This window comes from Prinia subflava, chromosome Z (genome assembly GCF_021018805.1).
Source record: "Prinia subflava isolate CZ2003 ecotype Zambia chromosome Z, Cam_Psub_1.2, whole genome shotgun sequence".
NCBI classification, from domain to species: Eukaryota; Metazoa; Chordata; class Aves; order Passeriformes; family Cisticolidae; genus Prinia; species Prinia subflava.
The window spans coordinates 46,210,169-46,237,686 of NC_086283.1; the positions used below are offsets into that span (position 1 = coordinate 46,210,169).

The 27,518-nt window shown below is 37.4% G+C and overlaps 1 protein-coding gene across 7 annotated transcripts in view; it reads right to left on the minus strand.

The window, feature by feature from the left end:
• Positions 1–27,518, minus strand: part of SLC24A2 (solute carrier family 24 member 2) — a 114,834-nt gene that overhangs the window by 52,332 nt on the left and 34,984 nt on the right. For 5 of the 7 annotated variants that reach the window (XM_063421523.1, XM_063421522.1, XM_063421524.1 and 2 more), the window contains exons 3-4: positions 6,116–6,154; positions 4,959–5,067 (exon numbers count right to left, since the gene is read on the minus strand). In XM_063421523.1, coding sequence (XP_063277593.1) covers positions 4,959–5,067; positions 6,116–6,154 — 148 coding nt within the window. The remainder of the gene's footprint in view (positions 1–4,958; positions 5,068–6,115; positions 6,155–27,518) is intronic. The other 2 variants (XM_063421526.1, XM_063421528.1) reach the window with 1 other exon arrangement.

Below are 27,518 nucleotides of genomic sequence, written 5' to 3' on the forward strand. Positions count from 1 at the left end.
TACTTCTCACTAAGGACTAAGCCATGACAGAGATTTATATCACACTCATTTTCATGCAGAGATAGCATTTGCATATGAGTTATAGCCTTGTCACACAGAAGCAAGAAAGTCAGCAACTAACTAAATCCTCTCTTGTGGGAGATGTTTTCCTGGCCTGTGGCATCTTATCAACAGGCAGAAAAGGGGTGATATGATAATGAAAAGATCTCATTCTTTCTGAACCTTGATAAAGCCGTGCAAGAAAAACAATGTAGCCTCAGATTGCACTGGTGCTCTAAATCCTCACTTCAGTGCTGATATCTTTCCTGTTCAACAGAGTACCTCCAGAGAGAAAATGCTACCTCCATACTCCTGAAGGAATCATCTTTAAAGCAACCTATAGCTTATAGGAAGAAGGTAGGATTACTATTCATGGCACACTTTCATAAAAAATACTTACTATCTTATTCTTGCCCTGCTCCCACGGCACAACAACAGCTGTCATCTATTAAAAAATGTAGAGATCTTTGTAAAACCTACACTTTTATAACCTAGGAATATCCCTTTCAAAAGTAGGACAAAGGTATCTGAAGTACGGGACTCAGAAGAAAACAGCTACAAAAGATCATTATTGCCATGATTTATGTTCAGGTTGCTTGGATTTTGGATTGGGGCCTGGCCAACACAGCAGGTCAAATGATACCATCCTTATTCATATGGGTAATGTTATGAACAGACCAGCTGGATTGCCAGACTTAAGCAGAAGCAAATATGGCATAGGATTTCCTGGGGATTAATGACTGGCTGAGAATTGATGATAGCCTGAAACACAGGCAGTCATTAATCTTAATCCTCAGGAAATGATCTCTACCAAGGTCATTATTTCTGTAGTAAGATAAAAGCAAACAAAAACTTAAAGTCATATAGATATTTTTAGTGAACGGTGATGTCTCAGCTGTAATGTAAAATTCACATCCCATTAACAAACATCCTACACATTCACCTGCTAGAGTGGCTGAACTCTTATCTTCTTAGAAGCTTTATGCTGAGACTAAGATTTTGAAGGGGAGAAGCCTTCCTTGTCTAGACTGTTAAATCCACAGCATGACTGCACACCTGCCTGAATACAAAGAGCCAAATATCAAGCAGCTCCCACTGATCTCAGATATTACTCATCTGTCAGAGGTGGGCTGAACACCTTGCAAGCCTACTGATTCTGGAGAGTTTGCAAGCTGGCTTTTCCAAGACAGCCACAAGCCATCCAAAACCACATTTATGTGAAAAGGGAAAAGGAAGGACAGTTTCACAAGTGTGTAACAGTATATTGGGACTGCTTTGTTAATCCACATTTTGTGGAAAGTAAATCTTACTCTCTCATTTCATGTTATCCTACTTGCAATCAAGTGCATTTTAAGATGCTTTCAATTGCGGTAGAGGTTGGTTCTGACTTCACAAATGAATTATTCAGAAGTAAATTTGATGAGCTGGTTTTCTATAAATACACTGAATGTTAATGCAGTAATAATGGTGTGTAGGTCAAGCTGATCTTTAATAGTCACATGGCCTGTTTATACATTCTGTACTGCTCCTGCTACCAAGAGGATGCAGATGGGACTTCTTCTTCGTCTCCTCTGCAAAATCCCCACAACTCCAAGTGACAGTGCAATGTGCCTTCTGATGCCCCCATTTCCCCATTTCTGATGCCCAATTATTCAAGGGAATGTAACAGTGAACTTTATTACTGACTTAAAGAGAAAGAAAAGCTGATCTCTCAGCAGCAGAGCAAAAATTGGAAATATAATTTCCAAAGGCAATATTTGACCTAGAAGCCCTCAAGAATCGAGAACAGATCTCCCAATTTCACCCAAGCTTTTCCAAAATACCGTTCACTTGGCTGTGACAGCTGCAGTATCTGATCAGGAAGAGATCTGACCAATGGATCCAGCAGTCCAGAAAGACAGCAGGTGCTGGAGAAGCCACCTTAGCAGAGGAGACTGAAAGAAGGTGGGTGTAGGTGAGTGAGATCCAGTATGAGAAAGGCAAAGAAGTAAATGCTAGAGAAATGTGGAAACAGGAAATGCAGCAAGGAAGAGGAGGATGTCAGGAGTATGCCCAAATGTGGGGGGTACCAGAGTATAAACATGTATATGTTAGCTTTGATAGACTTTCAAACTTTTTTTTTTGAGGGTGGCATTTTTGAATGCTTTCATTTTTCTACAAATCCAACAAATTCAGCAAAGGATGCAATGTTTTTTACCTATTGATTTAAATCATCATCTTGCAGAAACACTGAGGAAATTTAAGCTGACTAAAATAAGACTGAAAAATTTTTATAACATCTTTCTGCTATTCCTTTAAGTATGATCCATACCTGCATCAAATGATTTGGAAGAAGCTCTTTAGCCTCACAGGTCATGCAGCAGGTCCATCATCATCATTACATGAGATCACAGAGCTAATTTTCTTTGCTTACCCAAAACTCAAAACTGTGGAGTTTTCTCGGTAGAGGAAAGGACATGTAAATTGGAGAGCACCACATGGGCCAGAGAAGGCACCAGGTAATCCTTTACATTTCTACATCTCCCCAGATACAGAGCAAAGGATTGCATTTCTCAGACACTTGTAATAAATTCTGTTTCTTTCAATTTGTAATAATTAAATGCTATCAGCTTAAAAAATTATTTAGCAGGCAAAAGACTCTTAATATAAAGATGATGCACCAATTTGGTTCTTCAAAGTCATTATGCACAGATTAAAGCACAAAAACATGGGGAGAATTTGGTGGTTAAAGACTCATCCAGATCCAAGTAGATGATTAGTACTGTATACAGTAGGTACCCACATCCATTTTCACACATACATTTTAAGTGAATGTAGGATTGAAATACAACAACATCCAAATTCATTAACTAGTATTACCTGCTTTGACTAGGCACAGCATTTGCATCAAATAAAAACACCTTTTCTTTCATGGAAGTTTGCAGAATAAGCTGAATACAAGTAATTAACATGGACACCTAGAAGCTTAAAATGTCAGAAAACAACACAGGTGTTGTTCAGTTGTTCATTGGAGACATGCAATATTCCTCATGTTTGCCTTCTAAACTGCCTGCAGTGCAGAAGATTTTGAAAGCCAGGTCTCCGTACAAATGAGGTGGTGCCTCAGAAAAAGTTAAAAATGTGTGACAGAAACATGGATGCATTTTTCTCAGATTTTTCCTACAGTCATAAGTCTGTTTATAAAAAGCTAAAACCATAGTTCCATATGCAAAAACAAATTATTGAATGAATTGCACTTTCATGCTCTCACAAACTAAAACTTGAATTCTGTAAAGTCATCAAAAGCTTGAAATACTGGCTTCTTTATATACACCAGCTTAAATACCTGCACATACATAGGCTATTTTCTAGCAGGTTTTTGGCCATTTCTTCATTAAAATTTTGCATTAAAATACAGTGTTTACTGAATATGGAGGTAGATTCTTTTTCCCCTTTGTAAATTTAATTCAGTGTGTTAGTTTTAATTAAATGTCCAGATAATGAAATGGTTACTGCCTTGCACTTATTTGAAGGCCACAACATATTTCTATTCCCGTTTTTTTTAAAGAGCATTACTTCCAGGACAAATGTAAGACATTGGAAAGAAAGAAAATCTGTAAACAGTGAACTATAATGTGAGAAGAAACCCTGAAGAAAATGGTGCTGTATTAATTTAAGTAAGATTTATGCATTGTGAACATCTCCATCAATCCACACTGATCTCACCGTTTTACTGACATAATGAAAACCAGGATTGAATTACCTGACAAACTTAATTATAAGTATACCTAATTTTCAGAAGTGTAGGGCTTTTGTCTCTCCCAAGATGAATTTCAGATGTCAAATCCCTTTTGTCCTTCACTGTTGAGAAGGGAGAACCCTCTGGATCACTCTACACAGTGTAAGCTTACTATAGCAGAAACGTAGACAGGTCTGAACACTGAGCAAGCTATGTATGGGAAACAAGGGAAGTAAGCTTGAGCAATGGAAAAGTACCAGAGTGATATCTTATTCTCAATTTACATAAGGTTCAAATCGAGCTCCAGTCAACAATTCTAGTTTTCTTGTAGTCTGGTCTTCAATCTGTCATGTATGCTTATGTGAAGTGCTATATATAGTTTTTGGTCACTGAAGTTTGAAAGTTTTGTCAGTAATATTTTAGGTGTCTTGAGTTCTTCCCTATTCCTTCACAAGTGCTATTTCTCAAGACATCTATTACTGCAGCGAAGTCCTACAGACACACAGACACCAAATAACACATGACCTTGAAATTTTTTGGTTCTTCTACTAGAATCTGAAAGTCAGATTACCCCACAATTACAAAGCCAATATGGTTTTCCTGTCAGCTTCTCAGATCAAAGCAGTGGTCTTCTTGCTAATTTGTCAAAGAAATAATATATCACACCACACTTGGATAAAGCAAGTAAACCCTTTACATGCATGTAACACAGAGATATGTTGGCTGCATTTTTATTCATGTCAGCATTAAACAACCTGAAGTCAAATCAACAAAATCTTATTTTTTTCTACAGTGTACATGACAAATGATACCATTTTGATATCTTTTTAAAAATAAAATCAAAGCCAGGGAGGAGGAAAACAAAATAAAAAAATCTTTATGAAACTACAGGACGATACCATTTGTGTAACCTCTACATTGCTGCTGAAGCCAGAAGAGAAGAGAATCAGTAGTTATGCATCAACCAAATGACCAGTTTTAGTTTCACTGCAATGAACACATTTCCTAAGTTGAAAGTCTTGGTGGGAGTATGCATATCACACCATAAAAGTGCAGAACTGTCTCAGAAAATCCAGACACATTGAGAAAAGACTGTTGAAAGCAGGAGAAATGCCAAAAATAGTTTCATGGAAAGAAAGGAAAAATAAAGCATTTGTTTGCTTTTGCATCAGGAAAGAAAGAAAAAAATTAATAGGCATACCTTCAGCAAGTGGGTCAAGTGTGTGAATCATGAGCTGGAAGATGCTGTTCCTCATTAGGCTGTTGTGGAGAGACGCAGAGCTTCCTCCCCGCTGGAGACGTGGCTTGGTCTAGGGTAAAAAATACGGTGAAGAATTTAGGGGTTTTTTCGTTGTTTGTGAGGAAAGATGTCTGAAACAGTATGAATTAATGAGTCACACCTCACTGGACAATGAAACATTTTAAACTACTGCACACAGCAGATTATGTTAAGGTACAGACTTTATCACCCATTGCCATAAGTGTAGACAATTTCTCTGGAGGGGATGGATTGTCAGAAAAGCCATTAGTCTTCCAGCATGCAGGAAAAAAACAGGGCAAAAAGAATCTTTCTTTGTCAAAACTCATAAAGTGTTAAGAAAATGAAAACCTCATACTTGCATCAGGATGTACTAATAATTTGTGTTTTGTAGAACCTTTTGTTTGAATCCCTGAAGTAAGTTATCATTTTTATTACTTTGGTACATTGCAAATATGTGTATGATCAAAACTATGGAGAAAAAGGGCAGACAGCATTTCTTTTTAATGGCAGTCAATCAGAAACATGCTCCTCACTTTGGCTCAATCCACTGAAGTCTCATGGCAAAAAGAGGTTGAGAGTGTGGTAAGGCTATACAGACATCTATAGCAATGAATCTAATGTACAAGCATCTTTTGCATGCTGGTAATGAAATATAAAACATACTTTGAGATTCTATTCCCCATGCAATTGTCTAATACAATAATTGATGCACTTTATATATCTCACAGAGTAAGACTTTTTTGTGGCTGTTTGTTTGTTTCAATAAAAAAGACAGTGAGAGCCAACAGACTACTGACTAGAAAGATCCTGAAATCAAATTAGAGTGAAAAACCAACAGTGAAGAAAATTACATTTGGCAATAATACATGGATTAATCTTCAGTGTCATACACATACAAAATAATAAATTATAGAAACCAATAAAAAAGATTAATTCACTGCTTTATATTTGGAAATAAATTATTTAAACTCTATAGCAGTATAGGAGGAGAAAGGAATCCTAGCAATTTAGAAAAACGTTGATGCATGCCAAACTTGGTAAGGCTTGCCTCACCACCCTCCTGAGAAACAAATGCTCAGATGTATAGTAATGCCTACCGTCAATGTTTGGTCATCCTTGTCTCCAGCATTAGGGGACTGCATGGATGGGAAAAAGAACAAAAAGAAGTGTGAGATGGAGCACACAGGGAATAGAACAGCAGTAGAACATCACACATGTCTGATCATATGAATTCTATTGTGACAGATTTTTGAACCACTCAAGGTGTCCTACTGATCAAGTAAATCAGACTTAATTCACACTGCAGTGTGCAAGCGTCTTTTACTCTTGACAGTTTCTTGGACAGGAACTATTGTCATTTCAGGGCCTGGCACAGCAGCTGGGCTGCAGATCACCATGTTCACTTCATACAAATTACTCGGGGAGGCAAACTCCCTGTATAGCAACCAGTGTGAGAAAGTGAAGATAGAAGACTAAGGGCAACTCAAAGAAACTCAGGACTGACCAGCTATTCCACAAAAAGCCTAAAAGGAGTAACCTTGGTTTTGCAGGAAATGACTAGGCAAGGAAATGAAAAAATATGTTTCAGTTTAACTGCTCCCTAAAATTATCATTTAGCTCAAACTGGCAGCTCTGATTAAGGGCAAGCAATATGGCACACACTGCTCTGCCATGAACGAAAATGAGACTCTGAATGCGTCTTAAATTATTTTCTCCATCTCAAGGACTCTTCTTCAGTGTCATGTAATACACAGAAAACAAATTACATCACAGCCGTTCTACAGAACAATCTCTCCCATTCAGTGAAACCCAGTTTTTGGACACACATCAACAGTAATTTTTTGGACATGTCTTTTGGGTTAATTAACCTTCAAGGTTAAGTGGAAGACAAGCAGCTATGGACAACCACTGATGACAGAGCAAATATCCTTTTTTTTTCCATGATAAATACAAGAGTAATGAGAAGCAAACTCCTTGTCAAAAATGTAGTGCTACAGCTCTGAGCTATTAACTCAAAGAAAAGATAATTAGACAACAAAAACATCTTTGTTCTAATAAAGGAACTACCTGTCACTAAAATAAATCTATCCTTGTGTGAGAAAATAATACAAAAAGGGCTTTATGCTCTATTGAAGAAAACTATCACAAAAAAGAACTTTGAAAGGAATAAAAAGAAAAGGAAACAAAAAGAAAATACAAAATCTATGTTCTGAAATGTCATTTTAAAGGTAGATGCATCTTAGAAAATGTTGGACTAATGTGTACATATATATGGTTATATGTTATACATATGCATGGGTATTTCATACACAAACCCACACAAATAAGCAAATCTACAATTAATATGTGAGTACTTTGAGGGACCTTCATGGAAAAAAAATCCATCTTGCAGCAAAATTTGCAAGAAAGCAAAAAGGACAAGCTGGAAAAACTCTTTATTGTCCTCCAGAAAAAGCAGTTTAGGGTAGGTGAGCCCTAAAGATCAGTGGCTATTGTTATAGAAGTAAAGTCTGTGATGGGTGAATGTGCAGAATTGGAATTTGATTAGAAGTTAAAAAATATATATTATTTGGAACTTTGATTTTCTGAAGATAGGAAATCGATTTTTTTATTTTTAATATTGAAATATATGAGAAAGTATAATTGATGAAACTGAGTAAATTGTACTTTCTACCTGACAAAGGTCTGAAGACTATGCCTTTTCAAAATTTCATGTTGAAGGAAACACTTTTCATTTATTTGAAAAAGAATGGGATGAAGCTAAATGAATGCATAAAAACACCTAGTTGATCATTTGCACCATATAATTTAATTAGTAAAAGATAATTATATCAAGAAGAGAAAGAATAATGAAACATATTTTCCATATGCATTAAGAAAACAGAAGTTTGAAATAATTTAATTATTTGCCAATATAAATTGTGGCATACACCATGAAATGGATTTTTAAAATTACTTTTTCCACACATGATTAGCCATGCAATTGCTTCTGAGTTGAACTTGCCAGTCAAGTTATATTCTAGCAGAAATATTCCAGACAATTTTGAAAACCAGGCATGTAAACAATTGTTTGACATTCTGGTGATACTAAATACATATATTTCCCGGGTTGTATCCTGGAGTAACAATAAAAAACCCACCTGTCAATAGTGTCTTAAAATATGACAGTGAAAAATTCAGTTGTGTTGCTATTTACAGTATTGGATGGCATTTTGATCACACTGGGATGGAAAATTAAACTATTTTACTATTGTTCACAGCAAGTTTTGAACACATCTTTGCTATTTAGTTTTGGTATCATACACTGCATGGAAAAGCATCTTAAAGCATCAATTTTTCCTTGCAGAAATACTGAGTATTCAGGCATTTAATGCCATCTTAATTTGAGACAACACTTAAAAACTAGTCCAGTTGGTGGTGTTTTTTGCACAGGGAATGAATACTGCATTTGTGGACACACTCAACAATGACATTTAAAAGAAAAGACACTTTTTCTGCAAAGATAGGTTTGTTCTAAAAACACGGCGACTGTTGCATGTTAGTTCCCTTAGGATCACAAAGAGATGAAAGTTCCATGTCTTATACAGTACAATTTTTTCTGAAGGTTTTAGCAATAAAAATTATCTTTTGCAGTTACATGCTTTAATTTCTTTAAAACCATGAATTCATTATGATTCTGCAAAGTGAAAAAAATGCATTCTAGCATACCTTCTTATTCAAAAGTATTTGAGGCACAATCCATTATTGTGTTTTTAATAGAATTATAAATCATTAGACAGATCACTAGTTTTTTTTAGAGAACTCAATGGAATATTTGTTAGTTCTCCCATATCCCATGCCAGGACATAAGAATTTTTCCATTCTCCTGCTACCATCAATAATCATGTACTCAAGCTTGCTTCAGATGAGCTAAAAGTCTTAAAACATTTTGTTTCAGGAAGAATACATTTAAAAAGTCTACCTGCTATGGAGAAATGGTTTCTGGTATTCTTTTCACACATTTCCCTTCCTCTGTGACCTACGTCCATCAGTGATTGAGCCTGACAACTTCCTTGACTTGTTTGGGAACATACGGTGTTGAAAACCAGGCTTCTGAGTAATTCATGCAAGAGGTGATGGCTCACTAAGTGCCTAGTGAGTCTCCCAGTGTTTTCCTTTGACATAAAAGGCATCATGACAGTCAAAGGAGGAGCAGAATCTACAAAAGGCTCTAGGTATTTGACACAGAGCATCCCTGTAAACAAAAGATGGCTAGTAACTTGAATCACAGAGAGCAGAATGCAGTTCTCTGTCTGGAGCTCAAGCAGTTGCTCTAATTGAAGTTTCAGTAGCCAGAAAAAATCAGTGAACTGGACTGCCCATTCTCTTCTCCTAATATGAGAAAAGCAAGCTGTCAAACAAAAGCAAGTAAAAATATAATGGGATTTCAACACCCTTTCTGCAGTTTGGGTTCACATCTCTTTTGTGTTTGATATTTTCCAAATATAACAACAAAAAGCTGATAAAAATCAATCTATCAATCTATCTATCCATCAGCTTTTCTGGGAATAATAGCATTTAGTGACGTTTGTTATTTGGCAGAGTGGTGCTGAATGCAATATGGAGTCTCCAATGATCGTATTATATGAGCCCAGACAGGAATTTACATAATTGTCTCAAGATGCTTTCTAGCGCAGGACTTCTGCTGCTCGCTCTTATGCCTGCTTTAAAAAGTGGCATCTGGACACAGCAACTTTACAGCTGGCAGTGAGTCACTACTTGTCAGTCCTCAAGTAAATTACAGAAGACAAGTATTCTTGGAGCATTTTTCTAGGATTCTCTAATCTTACACTTAAGGTCTGCAGGGTTTTTTGTTAGACTGGACTGCAGAAAAATGAAATAGATTCCAAAGGCAGCCACTGAAGTCAATCTAGCTAACCTAATTTAGTTTAGTTAATTTCTAAAAACCAGTATCCTAAGCAGTGCTAGTAATCTTCTTGGAATGTTCTGCGTTTCTTTGAAATTATATGGTAAATCAGGTTAAGACATAACTAAAATCCTAGCAACAAATTCAGCTAGGGAGATTTCAGAAACAAGCCTAATAAGCTTAGAGATGAAACCAAAAACTGAAGGTAATACTTTATCTAGTTCTCTTAATACATACATTTCTGAATTTTACCAAATTAGAATCCCTTTATGTGAATACTCCAAAACAATCCAAAGTTATAACCTTTGCCTACTTGATGGTTGGCTGGAAAGATCAAATCCTAGTGGTCTCAATATACTTGAACTAAAATTCTATGTATCCATAGAAATAAAAGTTGGCTATCATCACCTGCAGAACCTCTGTCAGGTGCTGCAGTGGGGCCAGTACAACTTTGTAACTGAAGGTGATGCACTCCCTGGATTATTTTTGTAGAAAGGCTGTAAGTAGCTGCAAGGGAATACCTCTGTGTTTAAGCTATAGTAAACTGATGGTAAGGATTTTAACTTATATATTACTGCTTAGACATCAGTATCTGAATCCAGAATGTGAATTAAGACTGCATGCAGGACCTTGGATCTTATTTAAAACAGAGGAAGAAAAAGCTTTAGTAACTGCACTGTAGAAAACTACACTGAAGTTCTCTTTCACTTTGCCTTCTTTCCTCTTTTCACCTTTCCCTTTCCTAAAAATAAAACAAAACAGGGAGTTTTACCTGAAGAACCAGATCTCTGTATTGCTGAAGAAAGTAAATATGATTCACAAAACCACATACAAAATTAAACTGAGGCTATGAAGTTGCTTTACTCATTAAAACAAAGAATGTATTAAATTAGAGGCTGAACTTCCAAAGACATTAACCTGGACCACCAGAATGGAATATCTGGATCCATTTACAACTGCTTGTTTAGAGGCACCAAGTGTGAAAGTTGTAGCTCTGGAAAAAGCAAAATGGCTTTGTTAATTCAGTTCTGTCATCTCTTTTATGCCAGTTCTGTTCATACAATTACCCAATGTGCATACACATAGTGAATCTTCATAAATGTTCAGAAGAGATGCATCTTAGTTGATCTGTGCAGTGACAAATAGACGGTGTAAGCCATCAGTTGCTAAATCACATGCTAAAGTTAGGTTAACTGATTTAATTCCAGATATCTGTGCATCCCACTGTGTGAAATAAGGCTCTTCTAGTCAGACTGTATAACCAATTATATGGTATTTAGTTACTCATCATGTGTAAGGAAGAGTCTGCCCCATGTCTCTTACCTTCTCTGAACTTGCCTAAAGTCAGGTATCTTTGGCTTAGGGTGGCAATGTAAAGGCTCAGGCTTAAAGACTTTGTGAGTTTTTAATCACCTTAGTGTCAAAAGTAATTATGCAGTTTTAAGTTGTTCCTCTTATCCTCATTTCAAGACTTACTAATGAAGTCACCTTTTGCTATTTTTTGAGTCAAATAATTTAGCACCACAGCTCTGTATGTCTATGTAACTTTCAGGAGGGCAAAGGAATCCTTAAATAAATAAACAAACAAACAAACAAAAATAAATCTATATCTAGGTACTTAACAGTCATTAGATACACATGCACAAAACATGTGTCCACAAGTGACAGTTTAAGTACTTCAGTATGGATTTGTGTGGTTAACTTTAAAATACATGGATTTAAAGTCTTTAATATGTGGCTACTTGATCAACATTACATGAGAAAGCATTAATGAGGGTTCCAAGTATCAGTTCTCAAAAATTAAGACATTTTTGAATCACCTAAGAAACAAGAAGCAAATTGTAAGGAGGGGACTGAGAAGGTTTTAATCTGAACTGCAACTACACCATAGAGACTACGGACAGGAAAAGCTTGCTCTTCATTTCTTGCAACTCAATCAAACATGACTGGCTTAGTAACAAACCAGAAAAAAAGCATTTCCTGGTACTTCTCCTTGTCTAAATACACCAAGGATCTGCTACAGATAGTGGTGGTTACAGAGTCTGCCTTAGAAGTGATCACAAAAATTCCCAAAGGAGAAAATGTTTGATAAATCTCAACTGTGGCTGTTGCTATGCTGATTTGCAGCTCCTGAATAAATTTCACTGCAGTTAGCTGGCTGTATACTGCAGAGGATTCATCACACGGGCAAAAAGGCTGCAGTTTCACTGCCTTTCCACCTCCAGCACCCTGGAGATCCTGAAGGACAGCTCCAGCTGCAGAGAAGAAACCAGCCTGCGCAGCCCACAGGGAGGAAATGCTGAATCAGCACATCCTCAGCTGCCCTCGTCATGTCCCTGTTCCACCAAGATCTGCTCACTTCTCTCATCTTATTTCACGGCTGCCTTTCCCCTCCAGGTGAATTTTTTGGTTACCAGGATCTCTGCCGACTTTACTGACAGCTGGCAGAAATGCCTGATCGAGCTCTCTGGATATAGTGGCTGCAGGAAGAATATAAGCAAACGTGTGAGGGGCATATACAATAATGAATGATAATGGGAAAGCAGCTGAATATTGCTCCACAGCGGATGTTTCCCACAGTGTTAGAAAGGGACAGAGAACAGAAGGTAGAATACTGGCCAAAGCGAAAGCCTTGGCTATGCCTGTGGGACCACCTTTCCCATGAAACAGTAATAACGTTTAAAGTGGTCTAACTCACACACTAGGAAAAAAGAGAGAGTGGGTCTAAAGGAAAGCATCACCAATACAGTTGGTATTGAGGTAAAAACTTTTCAAATAACTGTGTTTCAAAACATAAAATCATCATCCCTGGGAGTACACTGACAGCTATGGGCTGCAGTAACATGGGTATCAGTTTTACACCAGTGTAATAGGCAAAATCTAGCAGTCAGTTTCTGTTCCTCCATTTCCCCATTTGTTAACTAGGAACAGAGTCACCATAAAGAACTTTGTTCTTATGGAGAGGGCTGATTACTTTAGGGGCAGGTTACTGCGTATGACTGCCTTCTCTATAACAATTAACTGTGCTCTTTTGTGTTTTCCATCTCCTGCTGAGCACAATGTAGAGGTTCATTTCAATAAGCTACAAAGCAAATCTTTGAGAGCAGCATCTTCAACAGCTGTAGGTAAAGGATCAAAACATATGTCCTACAATGTTTTGTTAGGAGAAACATCTAATATTTTTTAATTTTTTGCATTATTTATGTCTCTAACAAATTTGAAGCTATGAGTTTACATCATTACTGAGAATTCATGTAATCAAAGCACACAGAACACTTGTGCTTTTTACATCCCATAGGATGCTACACTAATTCCTCAACGTTGTCAGAGGGAAACAAATGAAAATGTGATGGTTTAATTTTTTTTATTGACACACGAACTGGATTATGTTACATGCGCCCAGTTTTACAATGTGAAATTAGACATCATGTCCAAGACAAAGTATTCCTAAAACAAAGTATCTTATTTTTACCTACTTCAACTGCATTTCAGGGTCAGTGTCCTCCTAACTGACACTGAATACCATCTGCCTCTATATTAATCCTTCAGATAACCATTTACAGCTTCTCCATTGTGGCCTCTTAGGTCCTTCTTATCAAAGAAACATGGACATGCCATCTAAGGGTGTTAGATCTTACCCCCCTGGTGCAGGGGTAAGAAATGGTAGGGAGACAATCTTTTATGAAGAAATGGAGAAGAAATTTTACAGATGAACCTGCAGATAAGAAACCAGCACTGTGTGACTGCTGGAGCTGTGGACAGAAAAGCAAGTCTGATTTCCAAATTTCATCTACCATACAACCATTTCAAACCATAAAACAAAAGAGTTTTCTTGAAATTAGGAGAAGAAAAATGAGGACTACATTAGCTTCTGTCTTCCTCTGATTACACCTGCTTTTAACTATTTTCTACAATGTTCTGCTTGGCATTAAGATGAAAGAGATCTAAGATTTATGGCTCTGAAATCAGGAGCATCTCTGCATGCTAGGGTTCTAGAGACCAGCAGATGTGTTCTGGACAATCTGCAGTATGCATGTGACAGGTTACTTTTAACCCCTTTAGAGGTAAGAGATGAAACTGATGCAGAAAGACCTAAATGCCACCGCTCTTCCTAAATGAAGGGTTACAACTTTCAGACCTTAAATCAGACCTCTCCCATTTTGCCTCTCAGTGTCTGGATCATTAGAGAAACTGTGTCCTTCATGGCACAGCTGAGGACAGGCAGAAAATCTCTGTGCTCACCTTCCCTCATCAGTCTGCTGTTTCACACTGCCTTTCACACTACTGATTTGTCCCTGCAACTATGACCCAGATGTCTGCAGGGAAGCCATTGTCTGTGCAGAAGCAGTGGCTCTTCCCTGCAAAGTCTGGTCCTCCCAAAACAGCTTCCTAATTAATATTTAAGCTAAACATACAGCTCCAAGGATAACTGCCCTTGTGATAGAAGAGAATAAGGCATTGGGAAAAGGAGCATTGCTGGAGCTAGAAAGGACTTACTTGGATGTAATAAGAGATCAAAGCTGCAAAAAAGTAAGAGAGTGGTCATGGTAAGGTAGTGAGGGTGGAAGCCTAAGCAGCTACTGGTGCTGTTGAGGTAGAATTCTTAGCTGTGTTTCACCTCTTGCCTATGGCAAAAGTATTTCTTCACCTGTAAGCTGCCAGATGAGCTTCAATGCAAAACATGAAATTTCTCTGAGGCTTTTGCTGAGAAATGTTATTTTGGACACCAGTCAAAATCACAATCTGCAAGGTCTTTCAATGAGCAAGAGAAGAGAAACTCACAGTAACCCCATCCATCTTTTAAGTAATTCCATTCTGCTACAATAAAATTAAATTCTGGTATCTCTAAGTCTGCAGTCTCTAACTGCAGAAGTCACAAGCACAAGACCATGCCATTAGCCCCAGCTGTAAGCACCCTTTCAGCCTTCAGTTACTCCCCAAATACACAGTCTGCCTCTGTCATAAAATCACAGAATTACAGAATATGCTAGGTTGGAAGGCATCCACAAGGATCATCAAGTCCAACTCCTGGCCCTGCACAGGACACCCCAAGAGTCACACATGGTGCCTGAGAGCACTGTCCAAATGTGTCTTGAGCTGTCAGGCTGCTGCTGTGACCCCTTCCCTGGGGAGCTGTACCAGTGCCTAACCACTGTTGGTGTGAAGAACCTTTTCCTAATATCCAAACTAAACCTTCCCTGACACAGCTTCAGGCTATTCCCTCAGGTCCTATCACTTGTCACCAGGGAGATGAGATCAGTGCCTGGCCCTCTGCTTCCTCTTGGGAGAAGTTGAAGACAGTGATGAAGTCTTTTCCTCTCATATTTTTCCCCCCGTACCTGTGCATCTTTCATTGTATCTTAGATTCTCCTGCTGCCTGCTTTTTTCCCTCTTATCTCATTGGCAGGCTGTCTCAGGGTGACTTTATGATGCTTGTATATTGAGCTCTGTGCTTGAAGACTGGCTCTGAGAGAGAAGTGGGGAAAGAAGAAGTGTGGAGCTTGTTTTGAAAACAGCTCTCCTCCTGCGCATTCCTTCTCCGGACAGGTGTTTGTCACAGCCAGAGACAGCCAGGGGACAGAGTTGGTTTTGTTTTTTGGTTTTGTTTTTTGGTTTTTTTTTTTTTTTTTTTTGCTTTTAGTTAGTTTAGCTAGCTGAGGCAGAAAAGCTTCCTGGACTGTTTTTTTCTTTCTCGTGGGACTGTTTAAACCTGTCCTGGACTGAAAACCCAGAGGGGCCCCCAGATCTCACACCTACGGCCCACCAGGGCCGAGGACGGCCTTTCCAGCACCCAAGGGACTGATGAGAGACTGAGAGTGCCGAGCTGCACGCACAGCAAGGACATTCTCAATTTGCTATCTCACTTCAGAATGAGAGGTTTTATTGTTTCAAATTATTCATTCTTTGTGCTTGTGGGCACTTTGTTTCTTAAATAAATAGGTTTTTCCACTTTTCTCCAAGGAAATTCTTTCCCAGACCAGCTGAGGGGAGGGGCCGTTCAGGTTTACTTTTCCAGAGGAACCCCATTCAGGGGTTTCCTCACAAATTTGCCCTAAACCAGGACACAGGCACAAGTGAAATGAATGTCCATGGAAACTCATGCTGTCAGGAGCACTTCTTTTTCAGGGACTGGCACACCTCTGTATCTGAGAGGGATGTTTCCACTGTTTCAGCCATCTGCTTTCAATAAGAAATGTGGTCATAACTATCTGCACTTAGCAACAAGAGGGCTATTACATCCCACTGCTTTCAATCCTGCCCAGCCCAAACAGTCCTCCTTCAATGTAAAACGTACACCAAATGGAAGGATCAGGGAGAGTTTTTAACAAAAACTACACCCTTGCATTGGGTGAAGTCACCCCAGAGAGAGAGGATTTGAAACTAAGAGCTGAACTTGCACAGTGAAGCTGGGCTGTAATAATGAAATACCCTGGGTATGAATGCTATTAAAACAAATAAAAATACTTTCTGAGCCTTAATATATGCATTTGCTGATTATTTAATAGCCAAACTCTAGTTCTTGTGGCTACATTCTAGGTTAGCATGGTTTTGCCTTTAACATGCCAAAACTAATCTGTTTCCAGATAGTGCATACAGTGCTAGATCTACAAAAATCTGGTTTCTCCAAGAGGAAACAACCAAGCTCCCTAGGATACAATTTTAATAAAACTAAGTTAGCCATAAAAAGAAAACTTTTAGTTAAGGTAAAACAGAAATCACTATATGCTTTGAAGTGTTAATCTGTCTGGAAGTAATCCATAAACTGGAAAACTCCCATTGCTATGAATCTACGTGTCTCTAGTTCAACATGATTTTGCATTCACTCTGCAAGCATGTAAAAACTTCAGCATGTCAGGCTGAACAATGCACGCATGATTTTTTTCACAATATTCACCTGAGATTTGGATAACTGCAGTCTGTTTCAAGCTAAATTGTCCATAAACATGGTTCTTTCATGTAGGAGTTTGTGAGTATCCAATCAGGATCTTACAAATTTAAGTTACCTTTTTATTATATGGAGTTTCATACATGGTCTTTTACATTAACCTTTTGTAATGCTGACCAAGAGAGTAAAAGGAATACATTTATTTGAATCTTGTGGAGTTATCTTTCCATTTGTAAAACAATGTGTGGACAGAATGAGGAGAAATACAGATTAGAACTCCCGAAGTCTGTCTGCCTCCTCTCTTTGCTTTACTGGCAGTTTAACAGTAGATATCTATGTACAGATAGTAGACAGTATGTATATTTTTTAATATGCTTCTTAAATAGTATCCCTGCAGTTGTGCTGTGGATGTCAATGGCAATACCTGAAGTGTGCTTGTTTAATTATTTTTTTTTTTCTTTTGGCTCAAAACTGTGCTTATTGAAAGGGAACAAATCATCAGATCTGTCACTGCTCAATTCCTGGTAACAGTATTTTGTTTGCAAACTGAACTCTCCTATTTACTATCACAGAAATCTCCTCTCAAACCAATCATGTTTTTCTATATTCTAGTTAAATCTGAATTATCAAAACATCTGCATTCTGGTTCACAAAGATTTAGCAGTTATATGACAAAAATTAAGAAGATCAGGTAATATCATAATCTTAATTAAAAAATAAGTACAGGGGACGCTGCCATATGCCCAACAGATCAAACAAACAAAAAACACAGGCTCAAAGTCTGATTTCACACCACTTGGAATTAATTTCATGGTATTAGCATAAAACTAAATTAAATGAGAGCCAGATCTGATTGTGCATGCGGGAAAAGAGGTGATATTTATTTCACAGCATGCTGAAAGGTGTCCATCTTATAGTTTATTAGCTATAAAGCAAAAAATACAGTGAAAAAGACACAATGCAAATTACGGTTTTATTATGGTTATAATAAAGTTTATCTGTAGGATGTGCTTCTATTTCACATCTTTTCCCAGACCTTTCCTGACAAGGGCTTTTGAAGTCATGCAGTCAGGCTCTACTTTCACCCTGCAGATTGTCGTGATTTTGTCAGCTCAGCCTGGAGCCTCTCCCAGCAAACAGCTGGATGCAAACATTTGAAGACTGGTGTAATTTAAAGTCACAAGTGTCTGACACACAGCACTAAGAGCTGGGAAAACTGAGGGCTCAAGATTGAGTTCCTTACCCTGGCAAGCCAGATCAAACTGTATTGATCATCTGGAGAGTTCAACTGTTCCAACAAGACCAATTGCCAGAATATTTCTGCAAAAAGCATTTAAGTCACTTCATATCCTACCTATGCTAGTCAGCTCTCATCACAATGGCTGTTTAAAAAAACAATACAAAATTAAAATTGCTTTCCTAAGGCTACAGCAAATTATGGTGAGTTTTGCTAGTGTTTCTCCCAGACAAAGGAAAGCCTGGCCACTCCCAACTGCAGCATCCCGAGCAGCTTCACACCCCACCAAGCAGTCACGCTGTGGCTCAGCCACGTGCCACAACACTCACTGCTTTCACTCCTGGCCTCCACCACAGTCAGAGTCACAGGCAAGTAAGGACAACATTATAAACTACTCTCTGAGCTCATTAAAGGATGGCAAATCAGGAACTATAACAGGATTCCAACACTTTTGTGTCTCATTTCTAGCTGAAGGCTTGTTCAGGTTGGGTATGAACAAGATCTGCTCCTGTCTGCTGGATTAGTAATGCCATCTGTGAAAAAAGGACTGGAGAATTGACCTGGGTGATTGCAGATTTCGTTGTACTAACAGAATCTATCACAGCATTTCCAATCCCTAGCAATCTTCTGGGCACAGCTAGGGTATAGCAGAATACAGATTTGCATGGGGATGGACTGGTCATTTCACCAAAGACTTTGGACCTAAAAGCCGACATAGAATCAACATTTTGGTAAACTCTTCGGAAAAACTGCTCTCCAGATTCTTATTAGTTCTGTGGAGAAGCTATATATACTAATTCCACTGATGGAAATAAATTGGCTAACACAACTGTAACAGCTTAATTTGCAATTGTATGTAATACAGAAGAACTCATTCTGTGGTTTAGGCCACATAAAATGACATGGTATCTTGGATGAAAACAAGGCAAGATATGGAAAACTAAGATAGAAGTGCTGCGAAGACAAAGAAAGTACAAATTTTTGTGTGCCTGAAGAAAATGTGCTACCCACAGAATCAGTGGTGTTTTTATATTACCTATCCTAGTAAATAAAAGATTGCATGACTGCCTATATTTTCTGTCTATGAAGTATTTCTTTTCTGCCTGAGAAGCAATCACAGACCCAGGGGCAGTGAATTCTAACCACTGATTTTTTTGGGAAAAGCACTGATTTATGTTATTTATCTATCAGAAACACAGGACAGAAATCTTCAGAGAAATGTTGGCCTGTTGGCTAAATCTTTCCAACCATGATTTCCCAAGGAAGACTAATCTTGAGATCCATGATTCCATCTTTTTCTACAAGAACCACAGTGATCATGAAACATTTGTGGCACAAATGAATTATAATTACGCCTTCCTGGACCATGAAAGAATACACAACAAAGGGGCCTTTGTGTGTCTCCGATGAGGGTACTGTGAAAACCTAGTAAGAAAGACATTGCATATCTTGTAGCTAAAGACAATTAAGTATATCAGAATACCAACAGAACCAGAAGTAGAAATGCTCAAAACAAACAAAACCTAATCACTTTCATTGCAAAATCTGCAAAAAAGAAGTCATATTACACACAGAGTTGTAAAAGTCTGATATGACAGTGTGGATTGTAATTACATAAAATGTATTTAGAAAGAGAAGGGTTTTTTTCACTGGCATCACTGCACTATGAATTTCCTATAATCATACCCTGCTTGCTATTTAATTGAAATAGAATGATTTAAAGCCTTTTCAGCAAGTCTTTTATTATCAGTTTTCACATAATTCTTCCAACGGATAATTGGAGTATTGATTTCTTTAATTACTTCAGGCATTTTTTCTCTCAGAATGCATAGCCCTCTACAGAGAGGGGAATTAGAATAATTTCTGCTCTTTCTTTTGTCATCTAGAACCTCACATCTTATTGTGATGTCTGCCTGCCAGGTTTTTGTAGAAAAAAAATATATTCGGTTTTCTTAATTCATTATTTCCTTTCTTTCATTTGTTTAAGAGAAATCTTGCTCTGTGATCTAAACCTTACAGACTGCTTTCTCCTGGTGAAAAAAAAAAGTATTTCATGTTCTAAATAATTTTTGCCTCTTAATTTGCCTTATTTATTACTTACTCAAAGTCATGCCTAGTGTCTAATACCTACAAATTCTTCTGATTTCAGAAACTATGAGTGTGAATCTCAGTTTCATTTATAAAATGCTATTTTTGCTGCTTTATCTTTGTGAGGATAACCTTGTAAACGTAGATGGGCATAAACCACTTATTAGGATTAAACAAGTTAAAGCAAGCAAGCTTCATTTCAGCATTTAAGGACTGAGCATGGCAGTGTGGCAATATGCAAGAGCTAGTCTAGTATACATTGAGAAGCAAACCTTCTTATATATTATATCCCATATTTTTGTATTTATCTCCTTCAAGGTATCAGCAAAACTTTTCAGCAAGGACTGCACCAAGACCAATGGTTCCTTTAAAGGTTATTAGTAAAAGGTATTGGCTTCCTCACAGCTGCTTTTTCTTAGTTTCTTAGGTTCTTCTAAGGGAAACTTCAGCTTTCAATAGTATGTGACTCAGTTTTACACATAAACAAAAAAATTAACTTTTCCTATGCCTTTTTAAGGTTCTTTAAAGAGAATTACAATTTTAGGGCCTTAAACAGAAATATAATCCCATTCTACATGCTTAATGAAAAAGGTTTCAGAATCTCCTGCAGAAAAGGCTTGATTCAGGACTCAGTCTGGTTCTGTTTTGGTCTTCAGTCTGATATTCTCAGAAGAAGGACCAATTAATTGTGGGGGGTTTTTTTCCTCAACACTTTCTGAATCAATTTTACTTCTTTCTTACGTTTTAATTTTTAAGTTATATAGCACTAACATATTCACTGTCTTGTCTTGCATTTTTCTGTAAAACTGCCAGATTTTCTGCAAGGTCTGTCACTGATCTTAGGACTAAAAGTTACAGGTAACCTTTGCTGTGGTCAGAAATATGTGATAGAACTTTAAATACGTGGGTGGAAAATGCCATGCAGTGCAAATCTCACTTCTTCACAAGAGATTGACAGAACTACTCTGCTAAGCAGTGAATTTGTCTGCTGAATTTGTTTTGACTAAGTGTCATGGAGAGATGCAATTATGACCCCTGTTCGTTTACCCTAAAATGCTACCCATTTATACTACTTGAGCCAGAACATCCTGCAGCAATGGTTGGTCATTCTCTCCTCCCTGAACTACACCACTGAATGAAAGAAACATATGGGGGAAAAGCCTATAAAAATATCCAAGGAACAAACAGTTGTCAGTGTTAAACAAAAAAAAGCAGACTGTCAACTAGGGAACTCTGAACACTGAAGAATCATCAAGTTTCATAACTAGTTTTCATAACTAACTCTTCATTACACCTTTGCAAGTAATTCCGCTCCAAGATGTTTTAAGGCTATTGCTGTAGTAGCTCCAGCCAGAAGCGCACTCATAGGGCAAAGTTCTCATGAATACCAATTGTGAACCAAGGATACAACATAAAGGGATTTAATATCAAATTCAAGGCCAAGGAGACTTGGTCTAGTATAAAAAAATCAACATCATAAAGCAAAACAAAAAGCAAGGCTAGATTACACAAATGGAAGGTCACTCAGCAGTTTAGGAGATAACAGCATTGTAACTTTATCCCTGGGAAAAACATGGCAAACTAGGGGAGAGGTATTGTAGAGTAGATTGGTATCTGCATGTGAAGAGCTGGATTTCAGGATTCAAATGCATTTGAACAGACTTTGTAGCCTGATATTCATACCCTAGGTGATGACTCCTCTTCCTTATGAGTGTCACCGAAACCCACAGTTTTTAAATAAATACAGTTTTGATTAACATCTACCACACAAATTCATTTGTTTTTTGTAAGCATGAATGCAAATGGAGCAAGAACCCTTAGCAAAGGATGGAGTGGAGTGGCATATGATAGTTTTATGGGCTCCCCTTGGGAATTTCTTGTCTTGCACTTCCTGTCTTCTTCAGTATTTTTGTAAGCACAGAATTGCTGTCTTGCAGACCCTTAAAGATCAGGCAACTCACCAAGGAGCTCATATAAGTAAGAGTTTTTGGGACTGAGCTCATAATTTCTAATAGCAAATACATTAGGATTTTATAAGCTCAAAAAGGCTTGTGAGACTAATAATCCACAAAGCCTATTAAGCTATTAAGGTAACCAAATAAAGCATCTGCATTTTGATCTGTCTCCAATCTAAATGCTCAGCATGAAGCCTCCTTAGTGATAAAAAGAAGGCTGAAGAAATCATTCTCTATAAGACCATTTTCCATGTTTCAGCTTCTGTTAGAAAAGAATATAAATCCCAGAAATTTCTATTCTTACATGTTATATCAGTGTCATGCTTTAAATATTTGAAAATCCCTTCTCTGTTAAAATTATTTTTCATTCATTAAGACAAAGGATAAATACACTTCTTCCTTTAGACTATTTATATTTTTGCTTGTTTTCCCTATTTTGCCTGCTGCAAAATGCATCAGACACACTATTTCCCATGGCTATCTCTGCTCCACTTACTCCTTGTGATGACTGCTCCACACCCTTTTCTGGATGTTCTCCACAAGCATTTGTTTCCTTTTTATTCTTCTCACTTTCATTCAGAATTGCTTAAAGACATATTTCTGTGCTTATCATAACAGGCAAGTTCTAGAAAACTAAATTAATAGGAACTTTTTAGCTAATGTTCTTTGGAGGTTGCCATTTTGCATCCTAGCTATTTTAACTCAGTGAAATGTAATGTCCTCGGCCTTTGTCTTTTTTTTGTACATCAAGTAGGGCCAATCACAGAGGTACAGCTAGCTTAGAATACATTTCTTATAATTTTTTATTGTGTCACGTGCCAACATCACAAGCAATAATCCCAGTCTTTCTGCCATATGCAAATAGGTGCACATTTGCTACCCTCAATGGCAGTCTATTAATTTATGTTGAAAACCTAACTTTCATGCCTCTGAATGAAAATGGTTTACAGTACAGGTTTTATAAACGTGAAATTGTATTCACAGATGTGAGATTTTATACACATATCTAAAAATAATCATAATCAAATGACAGGAAAAATGGTAATGCATTCATCACTGCAATGCCAAACATTAATTTCTGCAGCATTCATGGCAGAAATATGTTTGGTGTTTCTCATCTCCAAAACTTTATAATTCCAGAGTCACAAAATGCCATTCTTTTGTCCTTTTAGTAAATGTGGTTAAAATTAAGCCATTCAGTAGAATTGTGTACTGTTTCTCACTTAACTGCAAAGTCCCCATTTTGGCGAACTATTTCTTTACATTTTCTTTTACACTGCCAATCCTTTCCCAGCTCTGAGAAAGATTAACTTCAAGACCACGTGCAATTATAATCAAAAATAACAATTACGAAGGCTTTACAGATAAGCCAACCAAACAGTCCCATAGATTCTGACTGGAAATAAAAAGATGAGTCTGTTTCCATGGTAAAATGTAACCATTATATTAGACATGGGTACTGCAGCAATAAACAGAACCTGCAGTCGAGTAATTTCTTGCCTGATTTCAACAGCAGACCAGGGCTGAACTTCTCAAGTAAAGCTGAGTTTATTATTTTTCCTCTTTACTTTTTTCATGCCAACTGATATTGTAACAACACACCATGCCAAATGACAGTATGTGTCAGAACGTCTTAGATGACAAAGACTAGTGGTTCTTATGGTTTGTTTGGAGGATGAACTGAGCAGACACAAAAATAATCCCTTCACCATATTTTTCACTTTTATGGTCACTAAATAGTGTTCACCGTCTGCATGTTTGAGCAATATTTAGAAAAAGTGAGCACGATGAGTTTGGATTTCTAGAGGATATATTACATATAATTGTTAAGTGTACTATTAGATGGTTTTTGTATTTTTCAGATATAGATACTTCAGGTCTGGTCTCAATGACACAAAATTATTAAAAAGTATTTTTACAGTGCAATGTAAAATAAAGTACCCATATTCCAACACCAAGCCTTTGATTTGTTCAGTCAGAGAGCTTGCAGGAGGGGAGACGATAACATTGAAATTTCAGTAATTTTGTTTATTTTAAGCTTTTTGTAAGTAATGTAATGATTGTGTTTATTTTACAAAGCATTTTTGAAAGAGTGGGCTGAAAACCACTAAGCCTGCTCCTGAAATTAAACTTTACTGACTTTAAAGCCTTTAGTTCTCTCTGTCTATCAAAGAAAATCCCTTTATTTCTCTCTGAAAGACAGCTACAGTTCACTGTAAAACAACACAGTGATTTGACACAGGAGGAGGCTAAGAAGCCTCTTGAGAAAACCATGGGTATTTGGTCCATATTAAATATTTATTGAAGAGTGTGACCGTTTGCTTTATTTTTATTTACATTATTTCCCACGGTTGTAATATGTTGCCACATGGCTGTTGTGTTTCACCTGAATTTCACCCATCTTTCAAGTGGCTTGTGAGGTACTCTACATCTATTTTACAGTGTTCCTCATAGTGAATCTTTTTCTTGATAATATGAATTGCTCCTTCCAACATTTTATTATAAAAATATTTATATAAAAGTCCCTGGAAGACTAAGTGAAATCTCACTGGAAGCCCACATCCACACTGTGGTTAATGAGGCTTCTTTCCCTGCTGTGCACTGATTCTCATATCATCCCTGATACAGCTACACCCAACCAAAGGCAGTAGTCACATAATTCTCCTTGTTGCACCCCCTCCTACATCTAAATACAATGAATGCCTGTGTAGATCACCAGATTAGAACAGCATATCAGAAATTTTGCTAAGGCTCTTTTACTGTAGTTGACAATAAACCACTGAAATGAGAACAAGGGTAGTCCTCTATGGATTTGGGGCAAACATTGATCTGCTGCTTCTCCCATACAGATATGAGCACTGAAGGGGAATAGCAGGGTTAGTGAAGAAAACTGCAAACTCTTTCTACAATCCTTTGAAGGAACCACAGGAACAATGGTGAAATCTCACTTCCATCTGTATGTGGATTTTGCAGTGCTGGACAAGTTAGATAAGTTCTAAGTAATTTTGCACAAATATCTTTCCTTCAAATGGAATAAAATTAGTGGTGGACATAAGTCGCATTTAAATATAAGATCCTTAGGCTATCCAAATCACTATTACTAGAGGTGCTTTACAGTCAGCTTAGATCAGCTGTGCTGTCCCTTATGCAAATGGAAAGGATAATCGGGATCTGGCATTTGACCAGACAAATTTGTGACATCTCTTTCCTCCCTGAGATTTGCTGGGACAGAGCTGGGGCATAACTTTGCCTGGTAGATGGGAGGGAACAAGACCTTGCTTTCATTTCTTCTGTTAGAACAAGAATGTATTTATCCCTGGACATCTGCTGAGTGTACTAGCACAGGTCTGTGGGTAGTACAGCACTTTTCTCTTAAAAGCCTCAAAACTCTTTCACATACAGACAAAAATTACTCCCACACTGTGTGATAATATCCATTTCTTATCGGCTTATGTATCTACATTTCTGGTCTGCTGGGAGATAAGGGAGCCTAATGCTAGCTCCGTAACAAGAAAGGTCTCTCCCCCTCAATATACCCACATTTTTATTTAAACAATGTTAATTCACAAGTTACTTAAATGCCGGGCAACCATGCACCAGAGGAACTCCATTCACCTCAGTCACGCAGCCTCAGATTTCCCACAATAGTTACAGAATTCGGCTCAGTACACTGTATCTTACTGACATTTTCTTTAGAAAACTGTCTTTTGCCAGTCTAAACATTTTGGTCAGAGCTGATTGCAAGTGAAGGCAGAATAACTGATTTGTCAGCTGGGGGAGTAGTTAGACAAAGCCCTACAGCAGCTGCAAAGAGTGCAGCAACAGCACCTGGTAGGTTTGCATTTTAGCATTTCCTTCATTTTGGACAGGTATATGGTCTCCATTATGCACAATAAGGAAGAGCTAGAAAGAAAAGTGAAACCTAACAAATAAGGTGTCAACTTCTTGACCTGGATTTAGATTTTGTTTTCCTGTTCCTAGGCAGAAAATGGAATTACATTCTTTACAATGTGGCTAAATTCTTGGTTTAATGCTGGAACAGATGCACAGAGCACTAGTAATTGCCACTGAATCTTGTACGTTCTATCACTTCTCAACCTTTTCAAGCAAAAGCAGGGACAGAATTTCTACAATTCTGACGGCAGAAAATGGTCATACAAGCTACTGAAAACTTTCATTTTACAGTTTTAAAGTATCTAAGCAGGCAGTTATGCAGAATTTTTTATAGGGATTTATTTAATTCATTAAAATACAAAATGAAAAACAGTATTGATTCAATGATGAGCGTTATTATGTGAGGCAATACGGTTGTATTCCTCTAAGGCAGAAGTTGATCTAAGCTCTTTTTAATTTGTCAGATGAAAGGTTTAAGAATATTCTCTAGACACTTTTTCTTGCAAGCACAATGGTTACCTAAAGTAGGAGAATCCTGTCTTTATTGAGAGCTAAATTGTTTATTAAGACAGGCAAGACTTGGATGACCTTGGCAGTCCTAGCAGAGGTGGAGAACAGAGACGTTTACAAGTGCTTCTCGTGATATATCTAACAGAATACAGTAAAACATGGAGGCCATACAATGTTAGTTGAACCCTAAACCCAAATCTGCCTTCTCCCTGTAACTGACAAATCCTGTTTCCAATGTGCAGGTTCTGCAGCCCTGCAGAATGCTTGCTCCAAATGCTGGAGATGAGAGCCTATTTTGGAATGGAAAATCTTATTAAGTGTATCTTTGATACCACTAAAATGTGTGCTTAAGAACCTTTGTGAAGCAGGTCTTCAGAATATGCTGCTTTTTTATTAGCCACAGAAAATACTACAATATCAAGAGCAACCTGCCAAGAGCTAAAAGTGTCTTCTCTGTGCTGATTTTCCTTCTAGAGAGGGTTGCACCATTGCTTCACATTTAGAAAAAAATACAGAGTTTTAAATTTCTACAAACCAGCTCTACTTAGTGACTGCAAAGGGCTACCCTCTTTGATGTACTATATTGCTTTTTGTTTCCCCATCTCCAAATTCAAGATAATAATATGAACTTTCTGCTAAGAGCTTTGTCAATCGCACACAAAAATTCAAAGGCTGAATTAAATAGTTGGTTTAATCATCCAGCATCTTCACTAGTCCCTTGTTAACTGATATTTCTAATTCCATTTGCTCCTAGTTAAATCCCATGCATCTTGGGCATGGGAATGTTTTTTTGGTGAGTGATGAAAACAAACATCTGAAGAGCTACTATTTTTGTGTGATGCTCAGAATGCTTTTTTTTTGATGCAATGCATATATAAATTTGAAAAAGAGATTCAAAGCATCTTAGAAATATTTTCAGAACTATTTATTTTTCATGTTGTGAAATCTGCAAAACAAACATTCCTATCAATACTGTAACGTAAGTCAGACCAGCAGTAAGCATGTACCAACATGTTAATCTAAT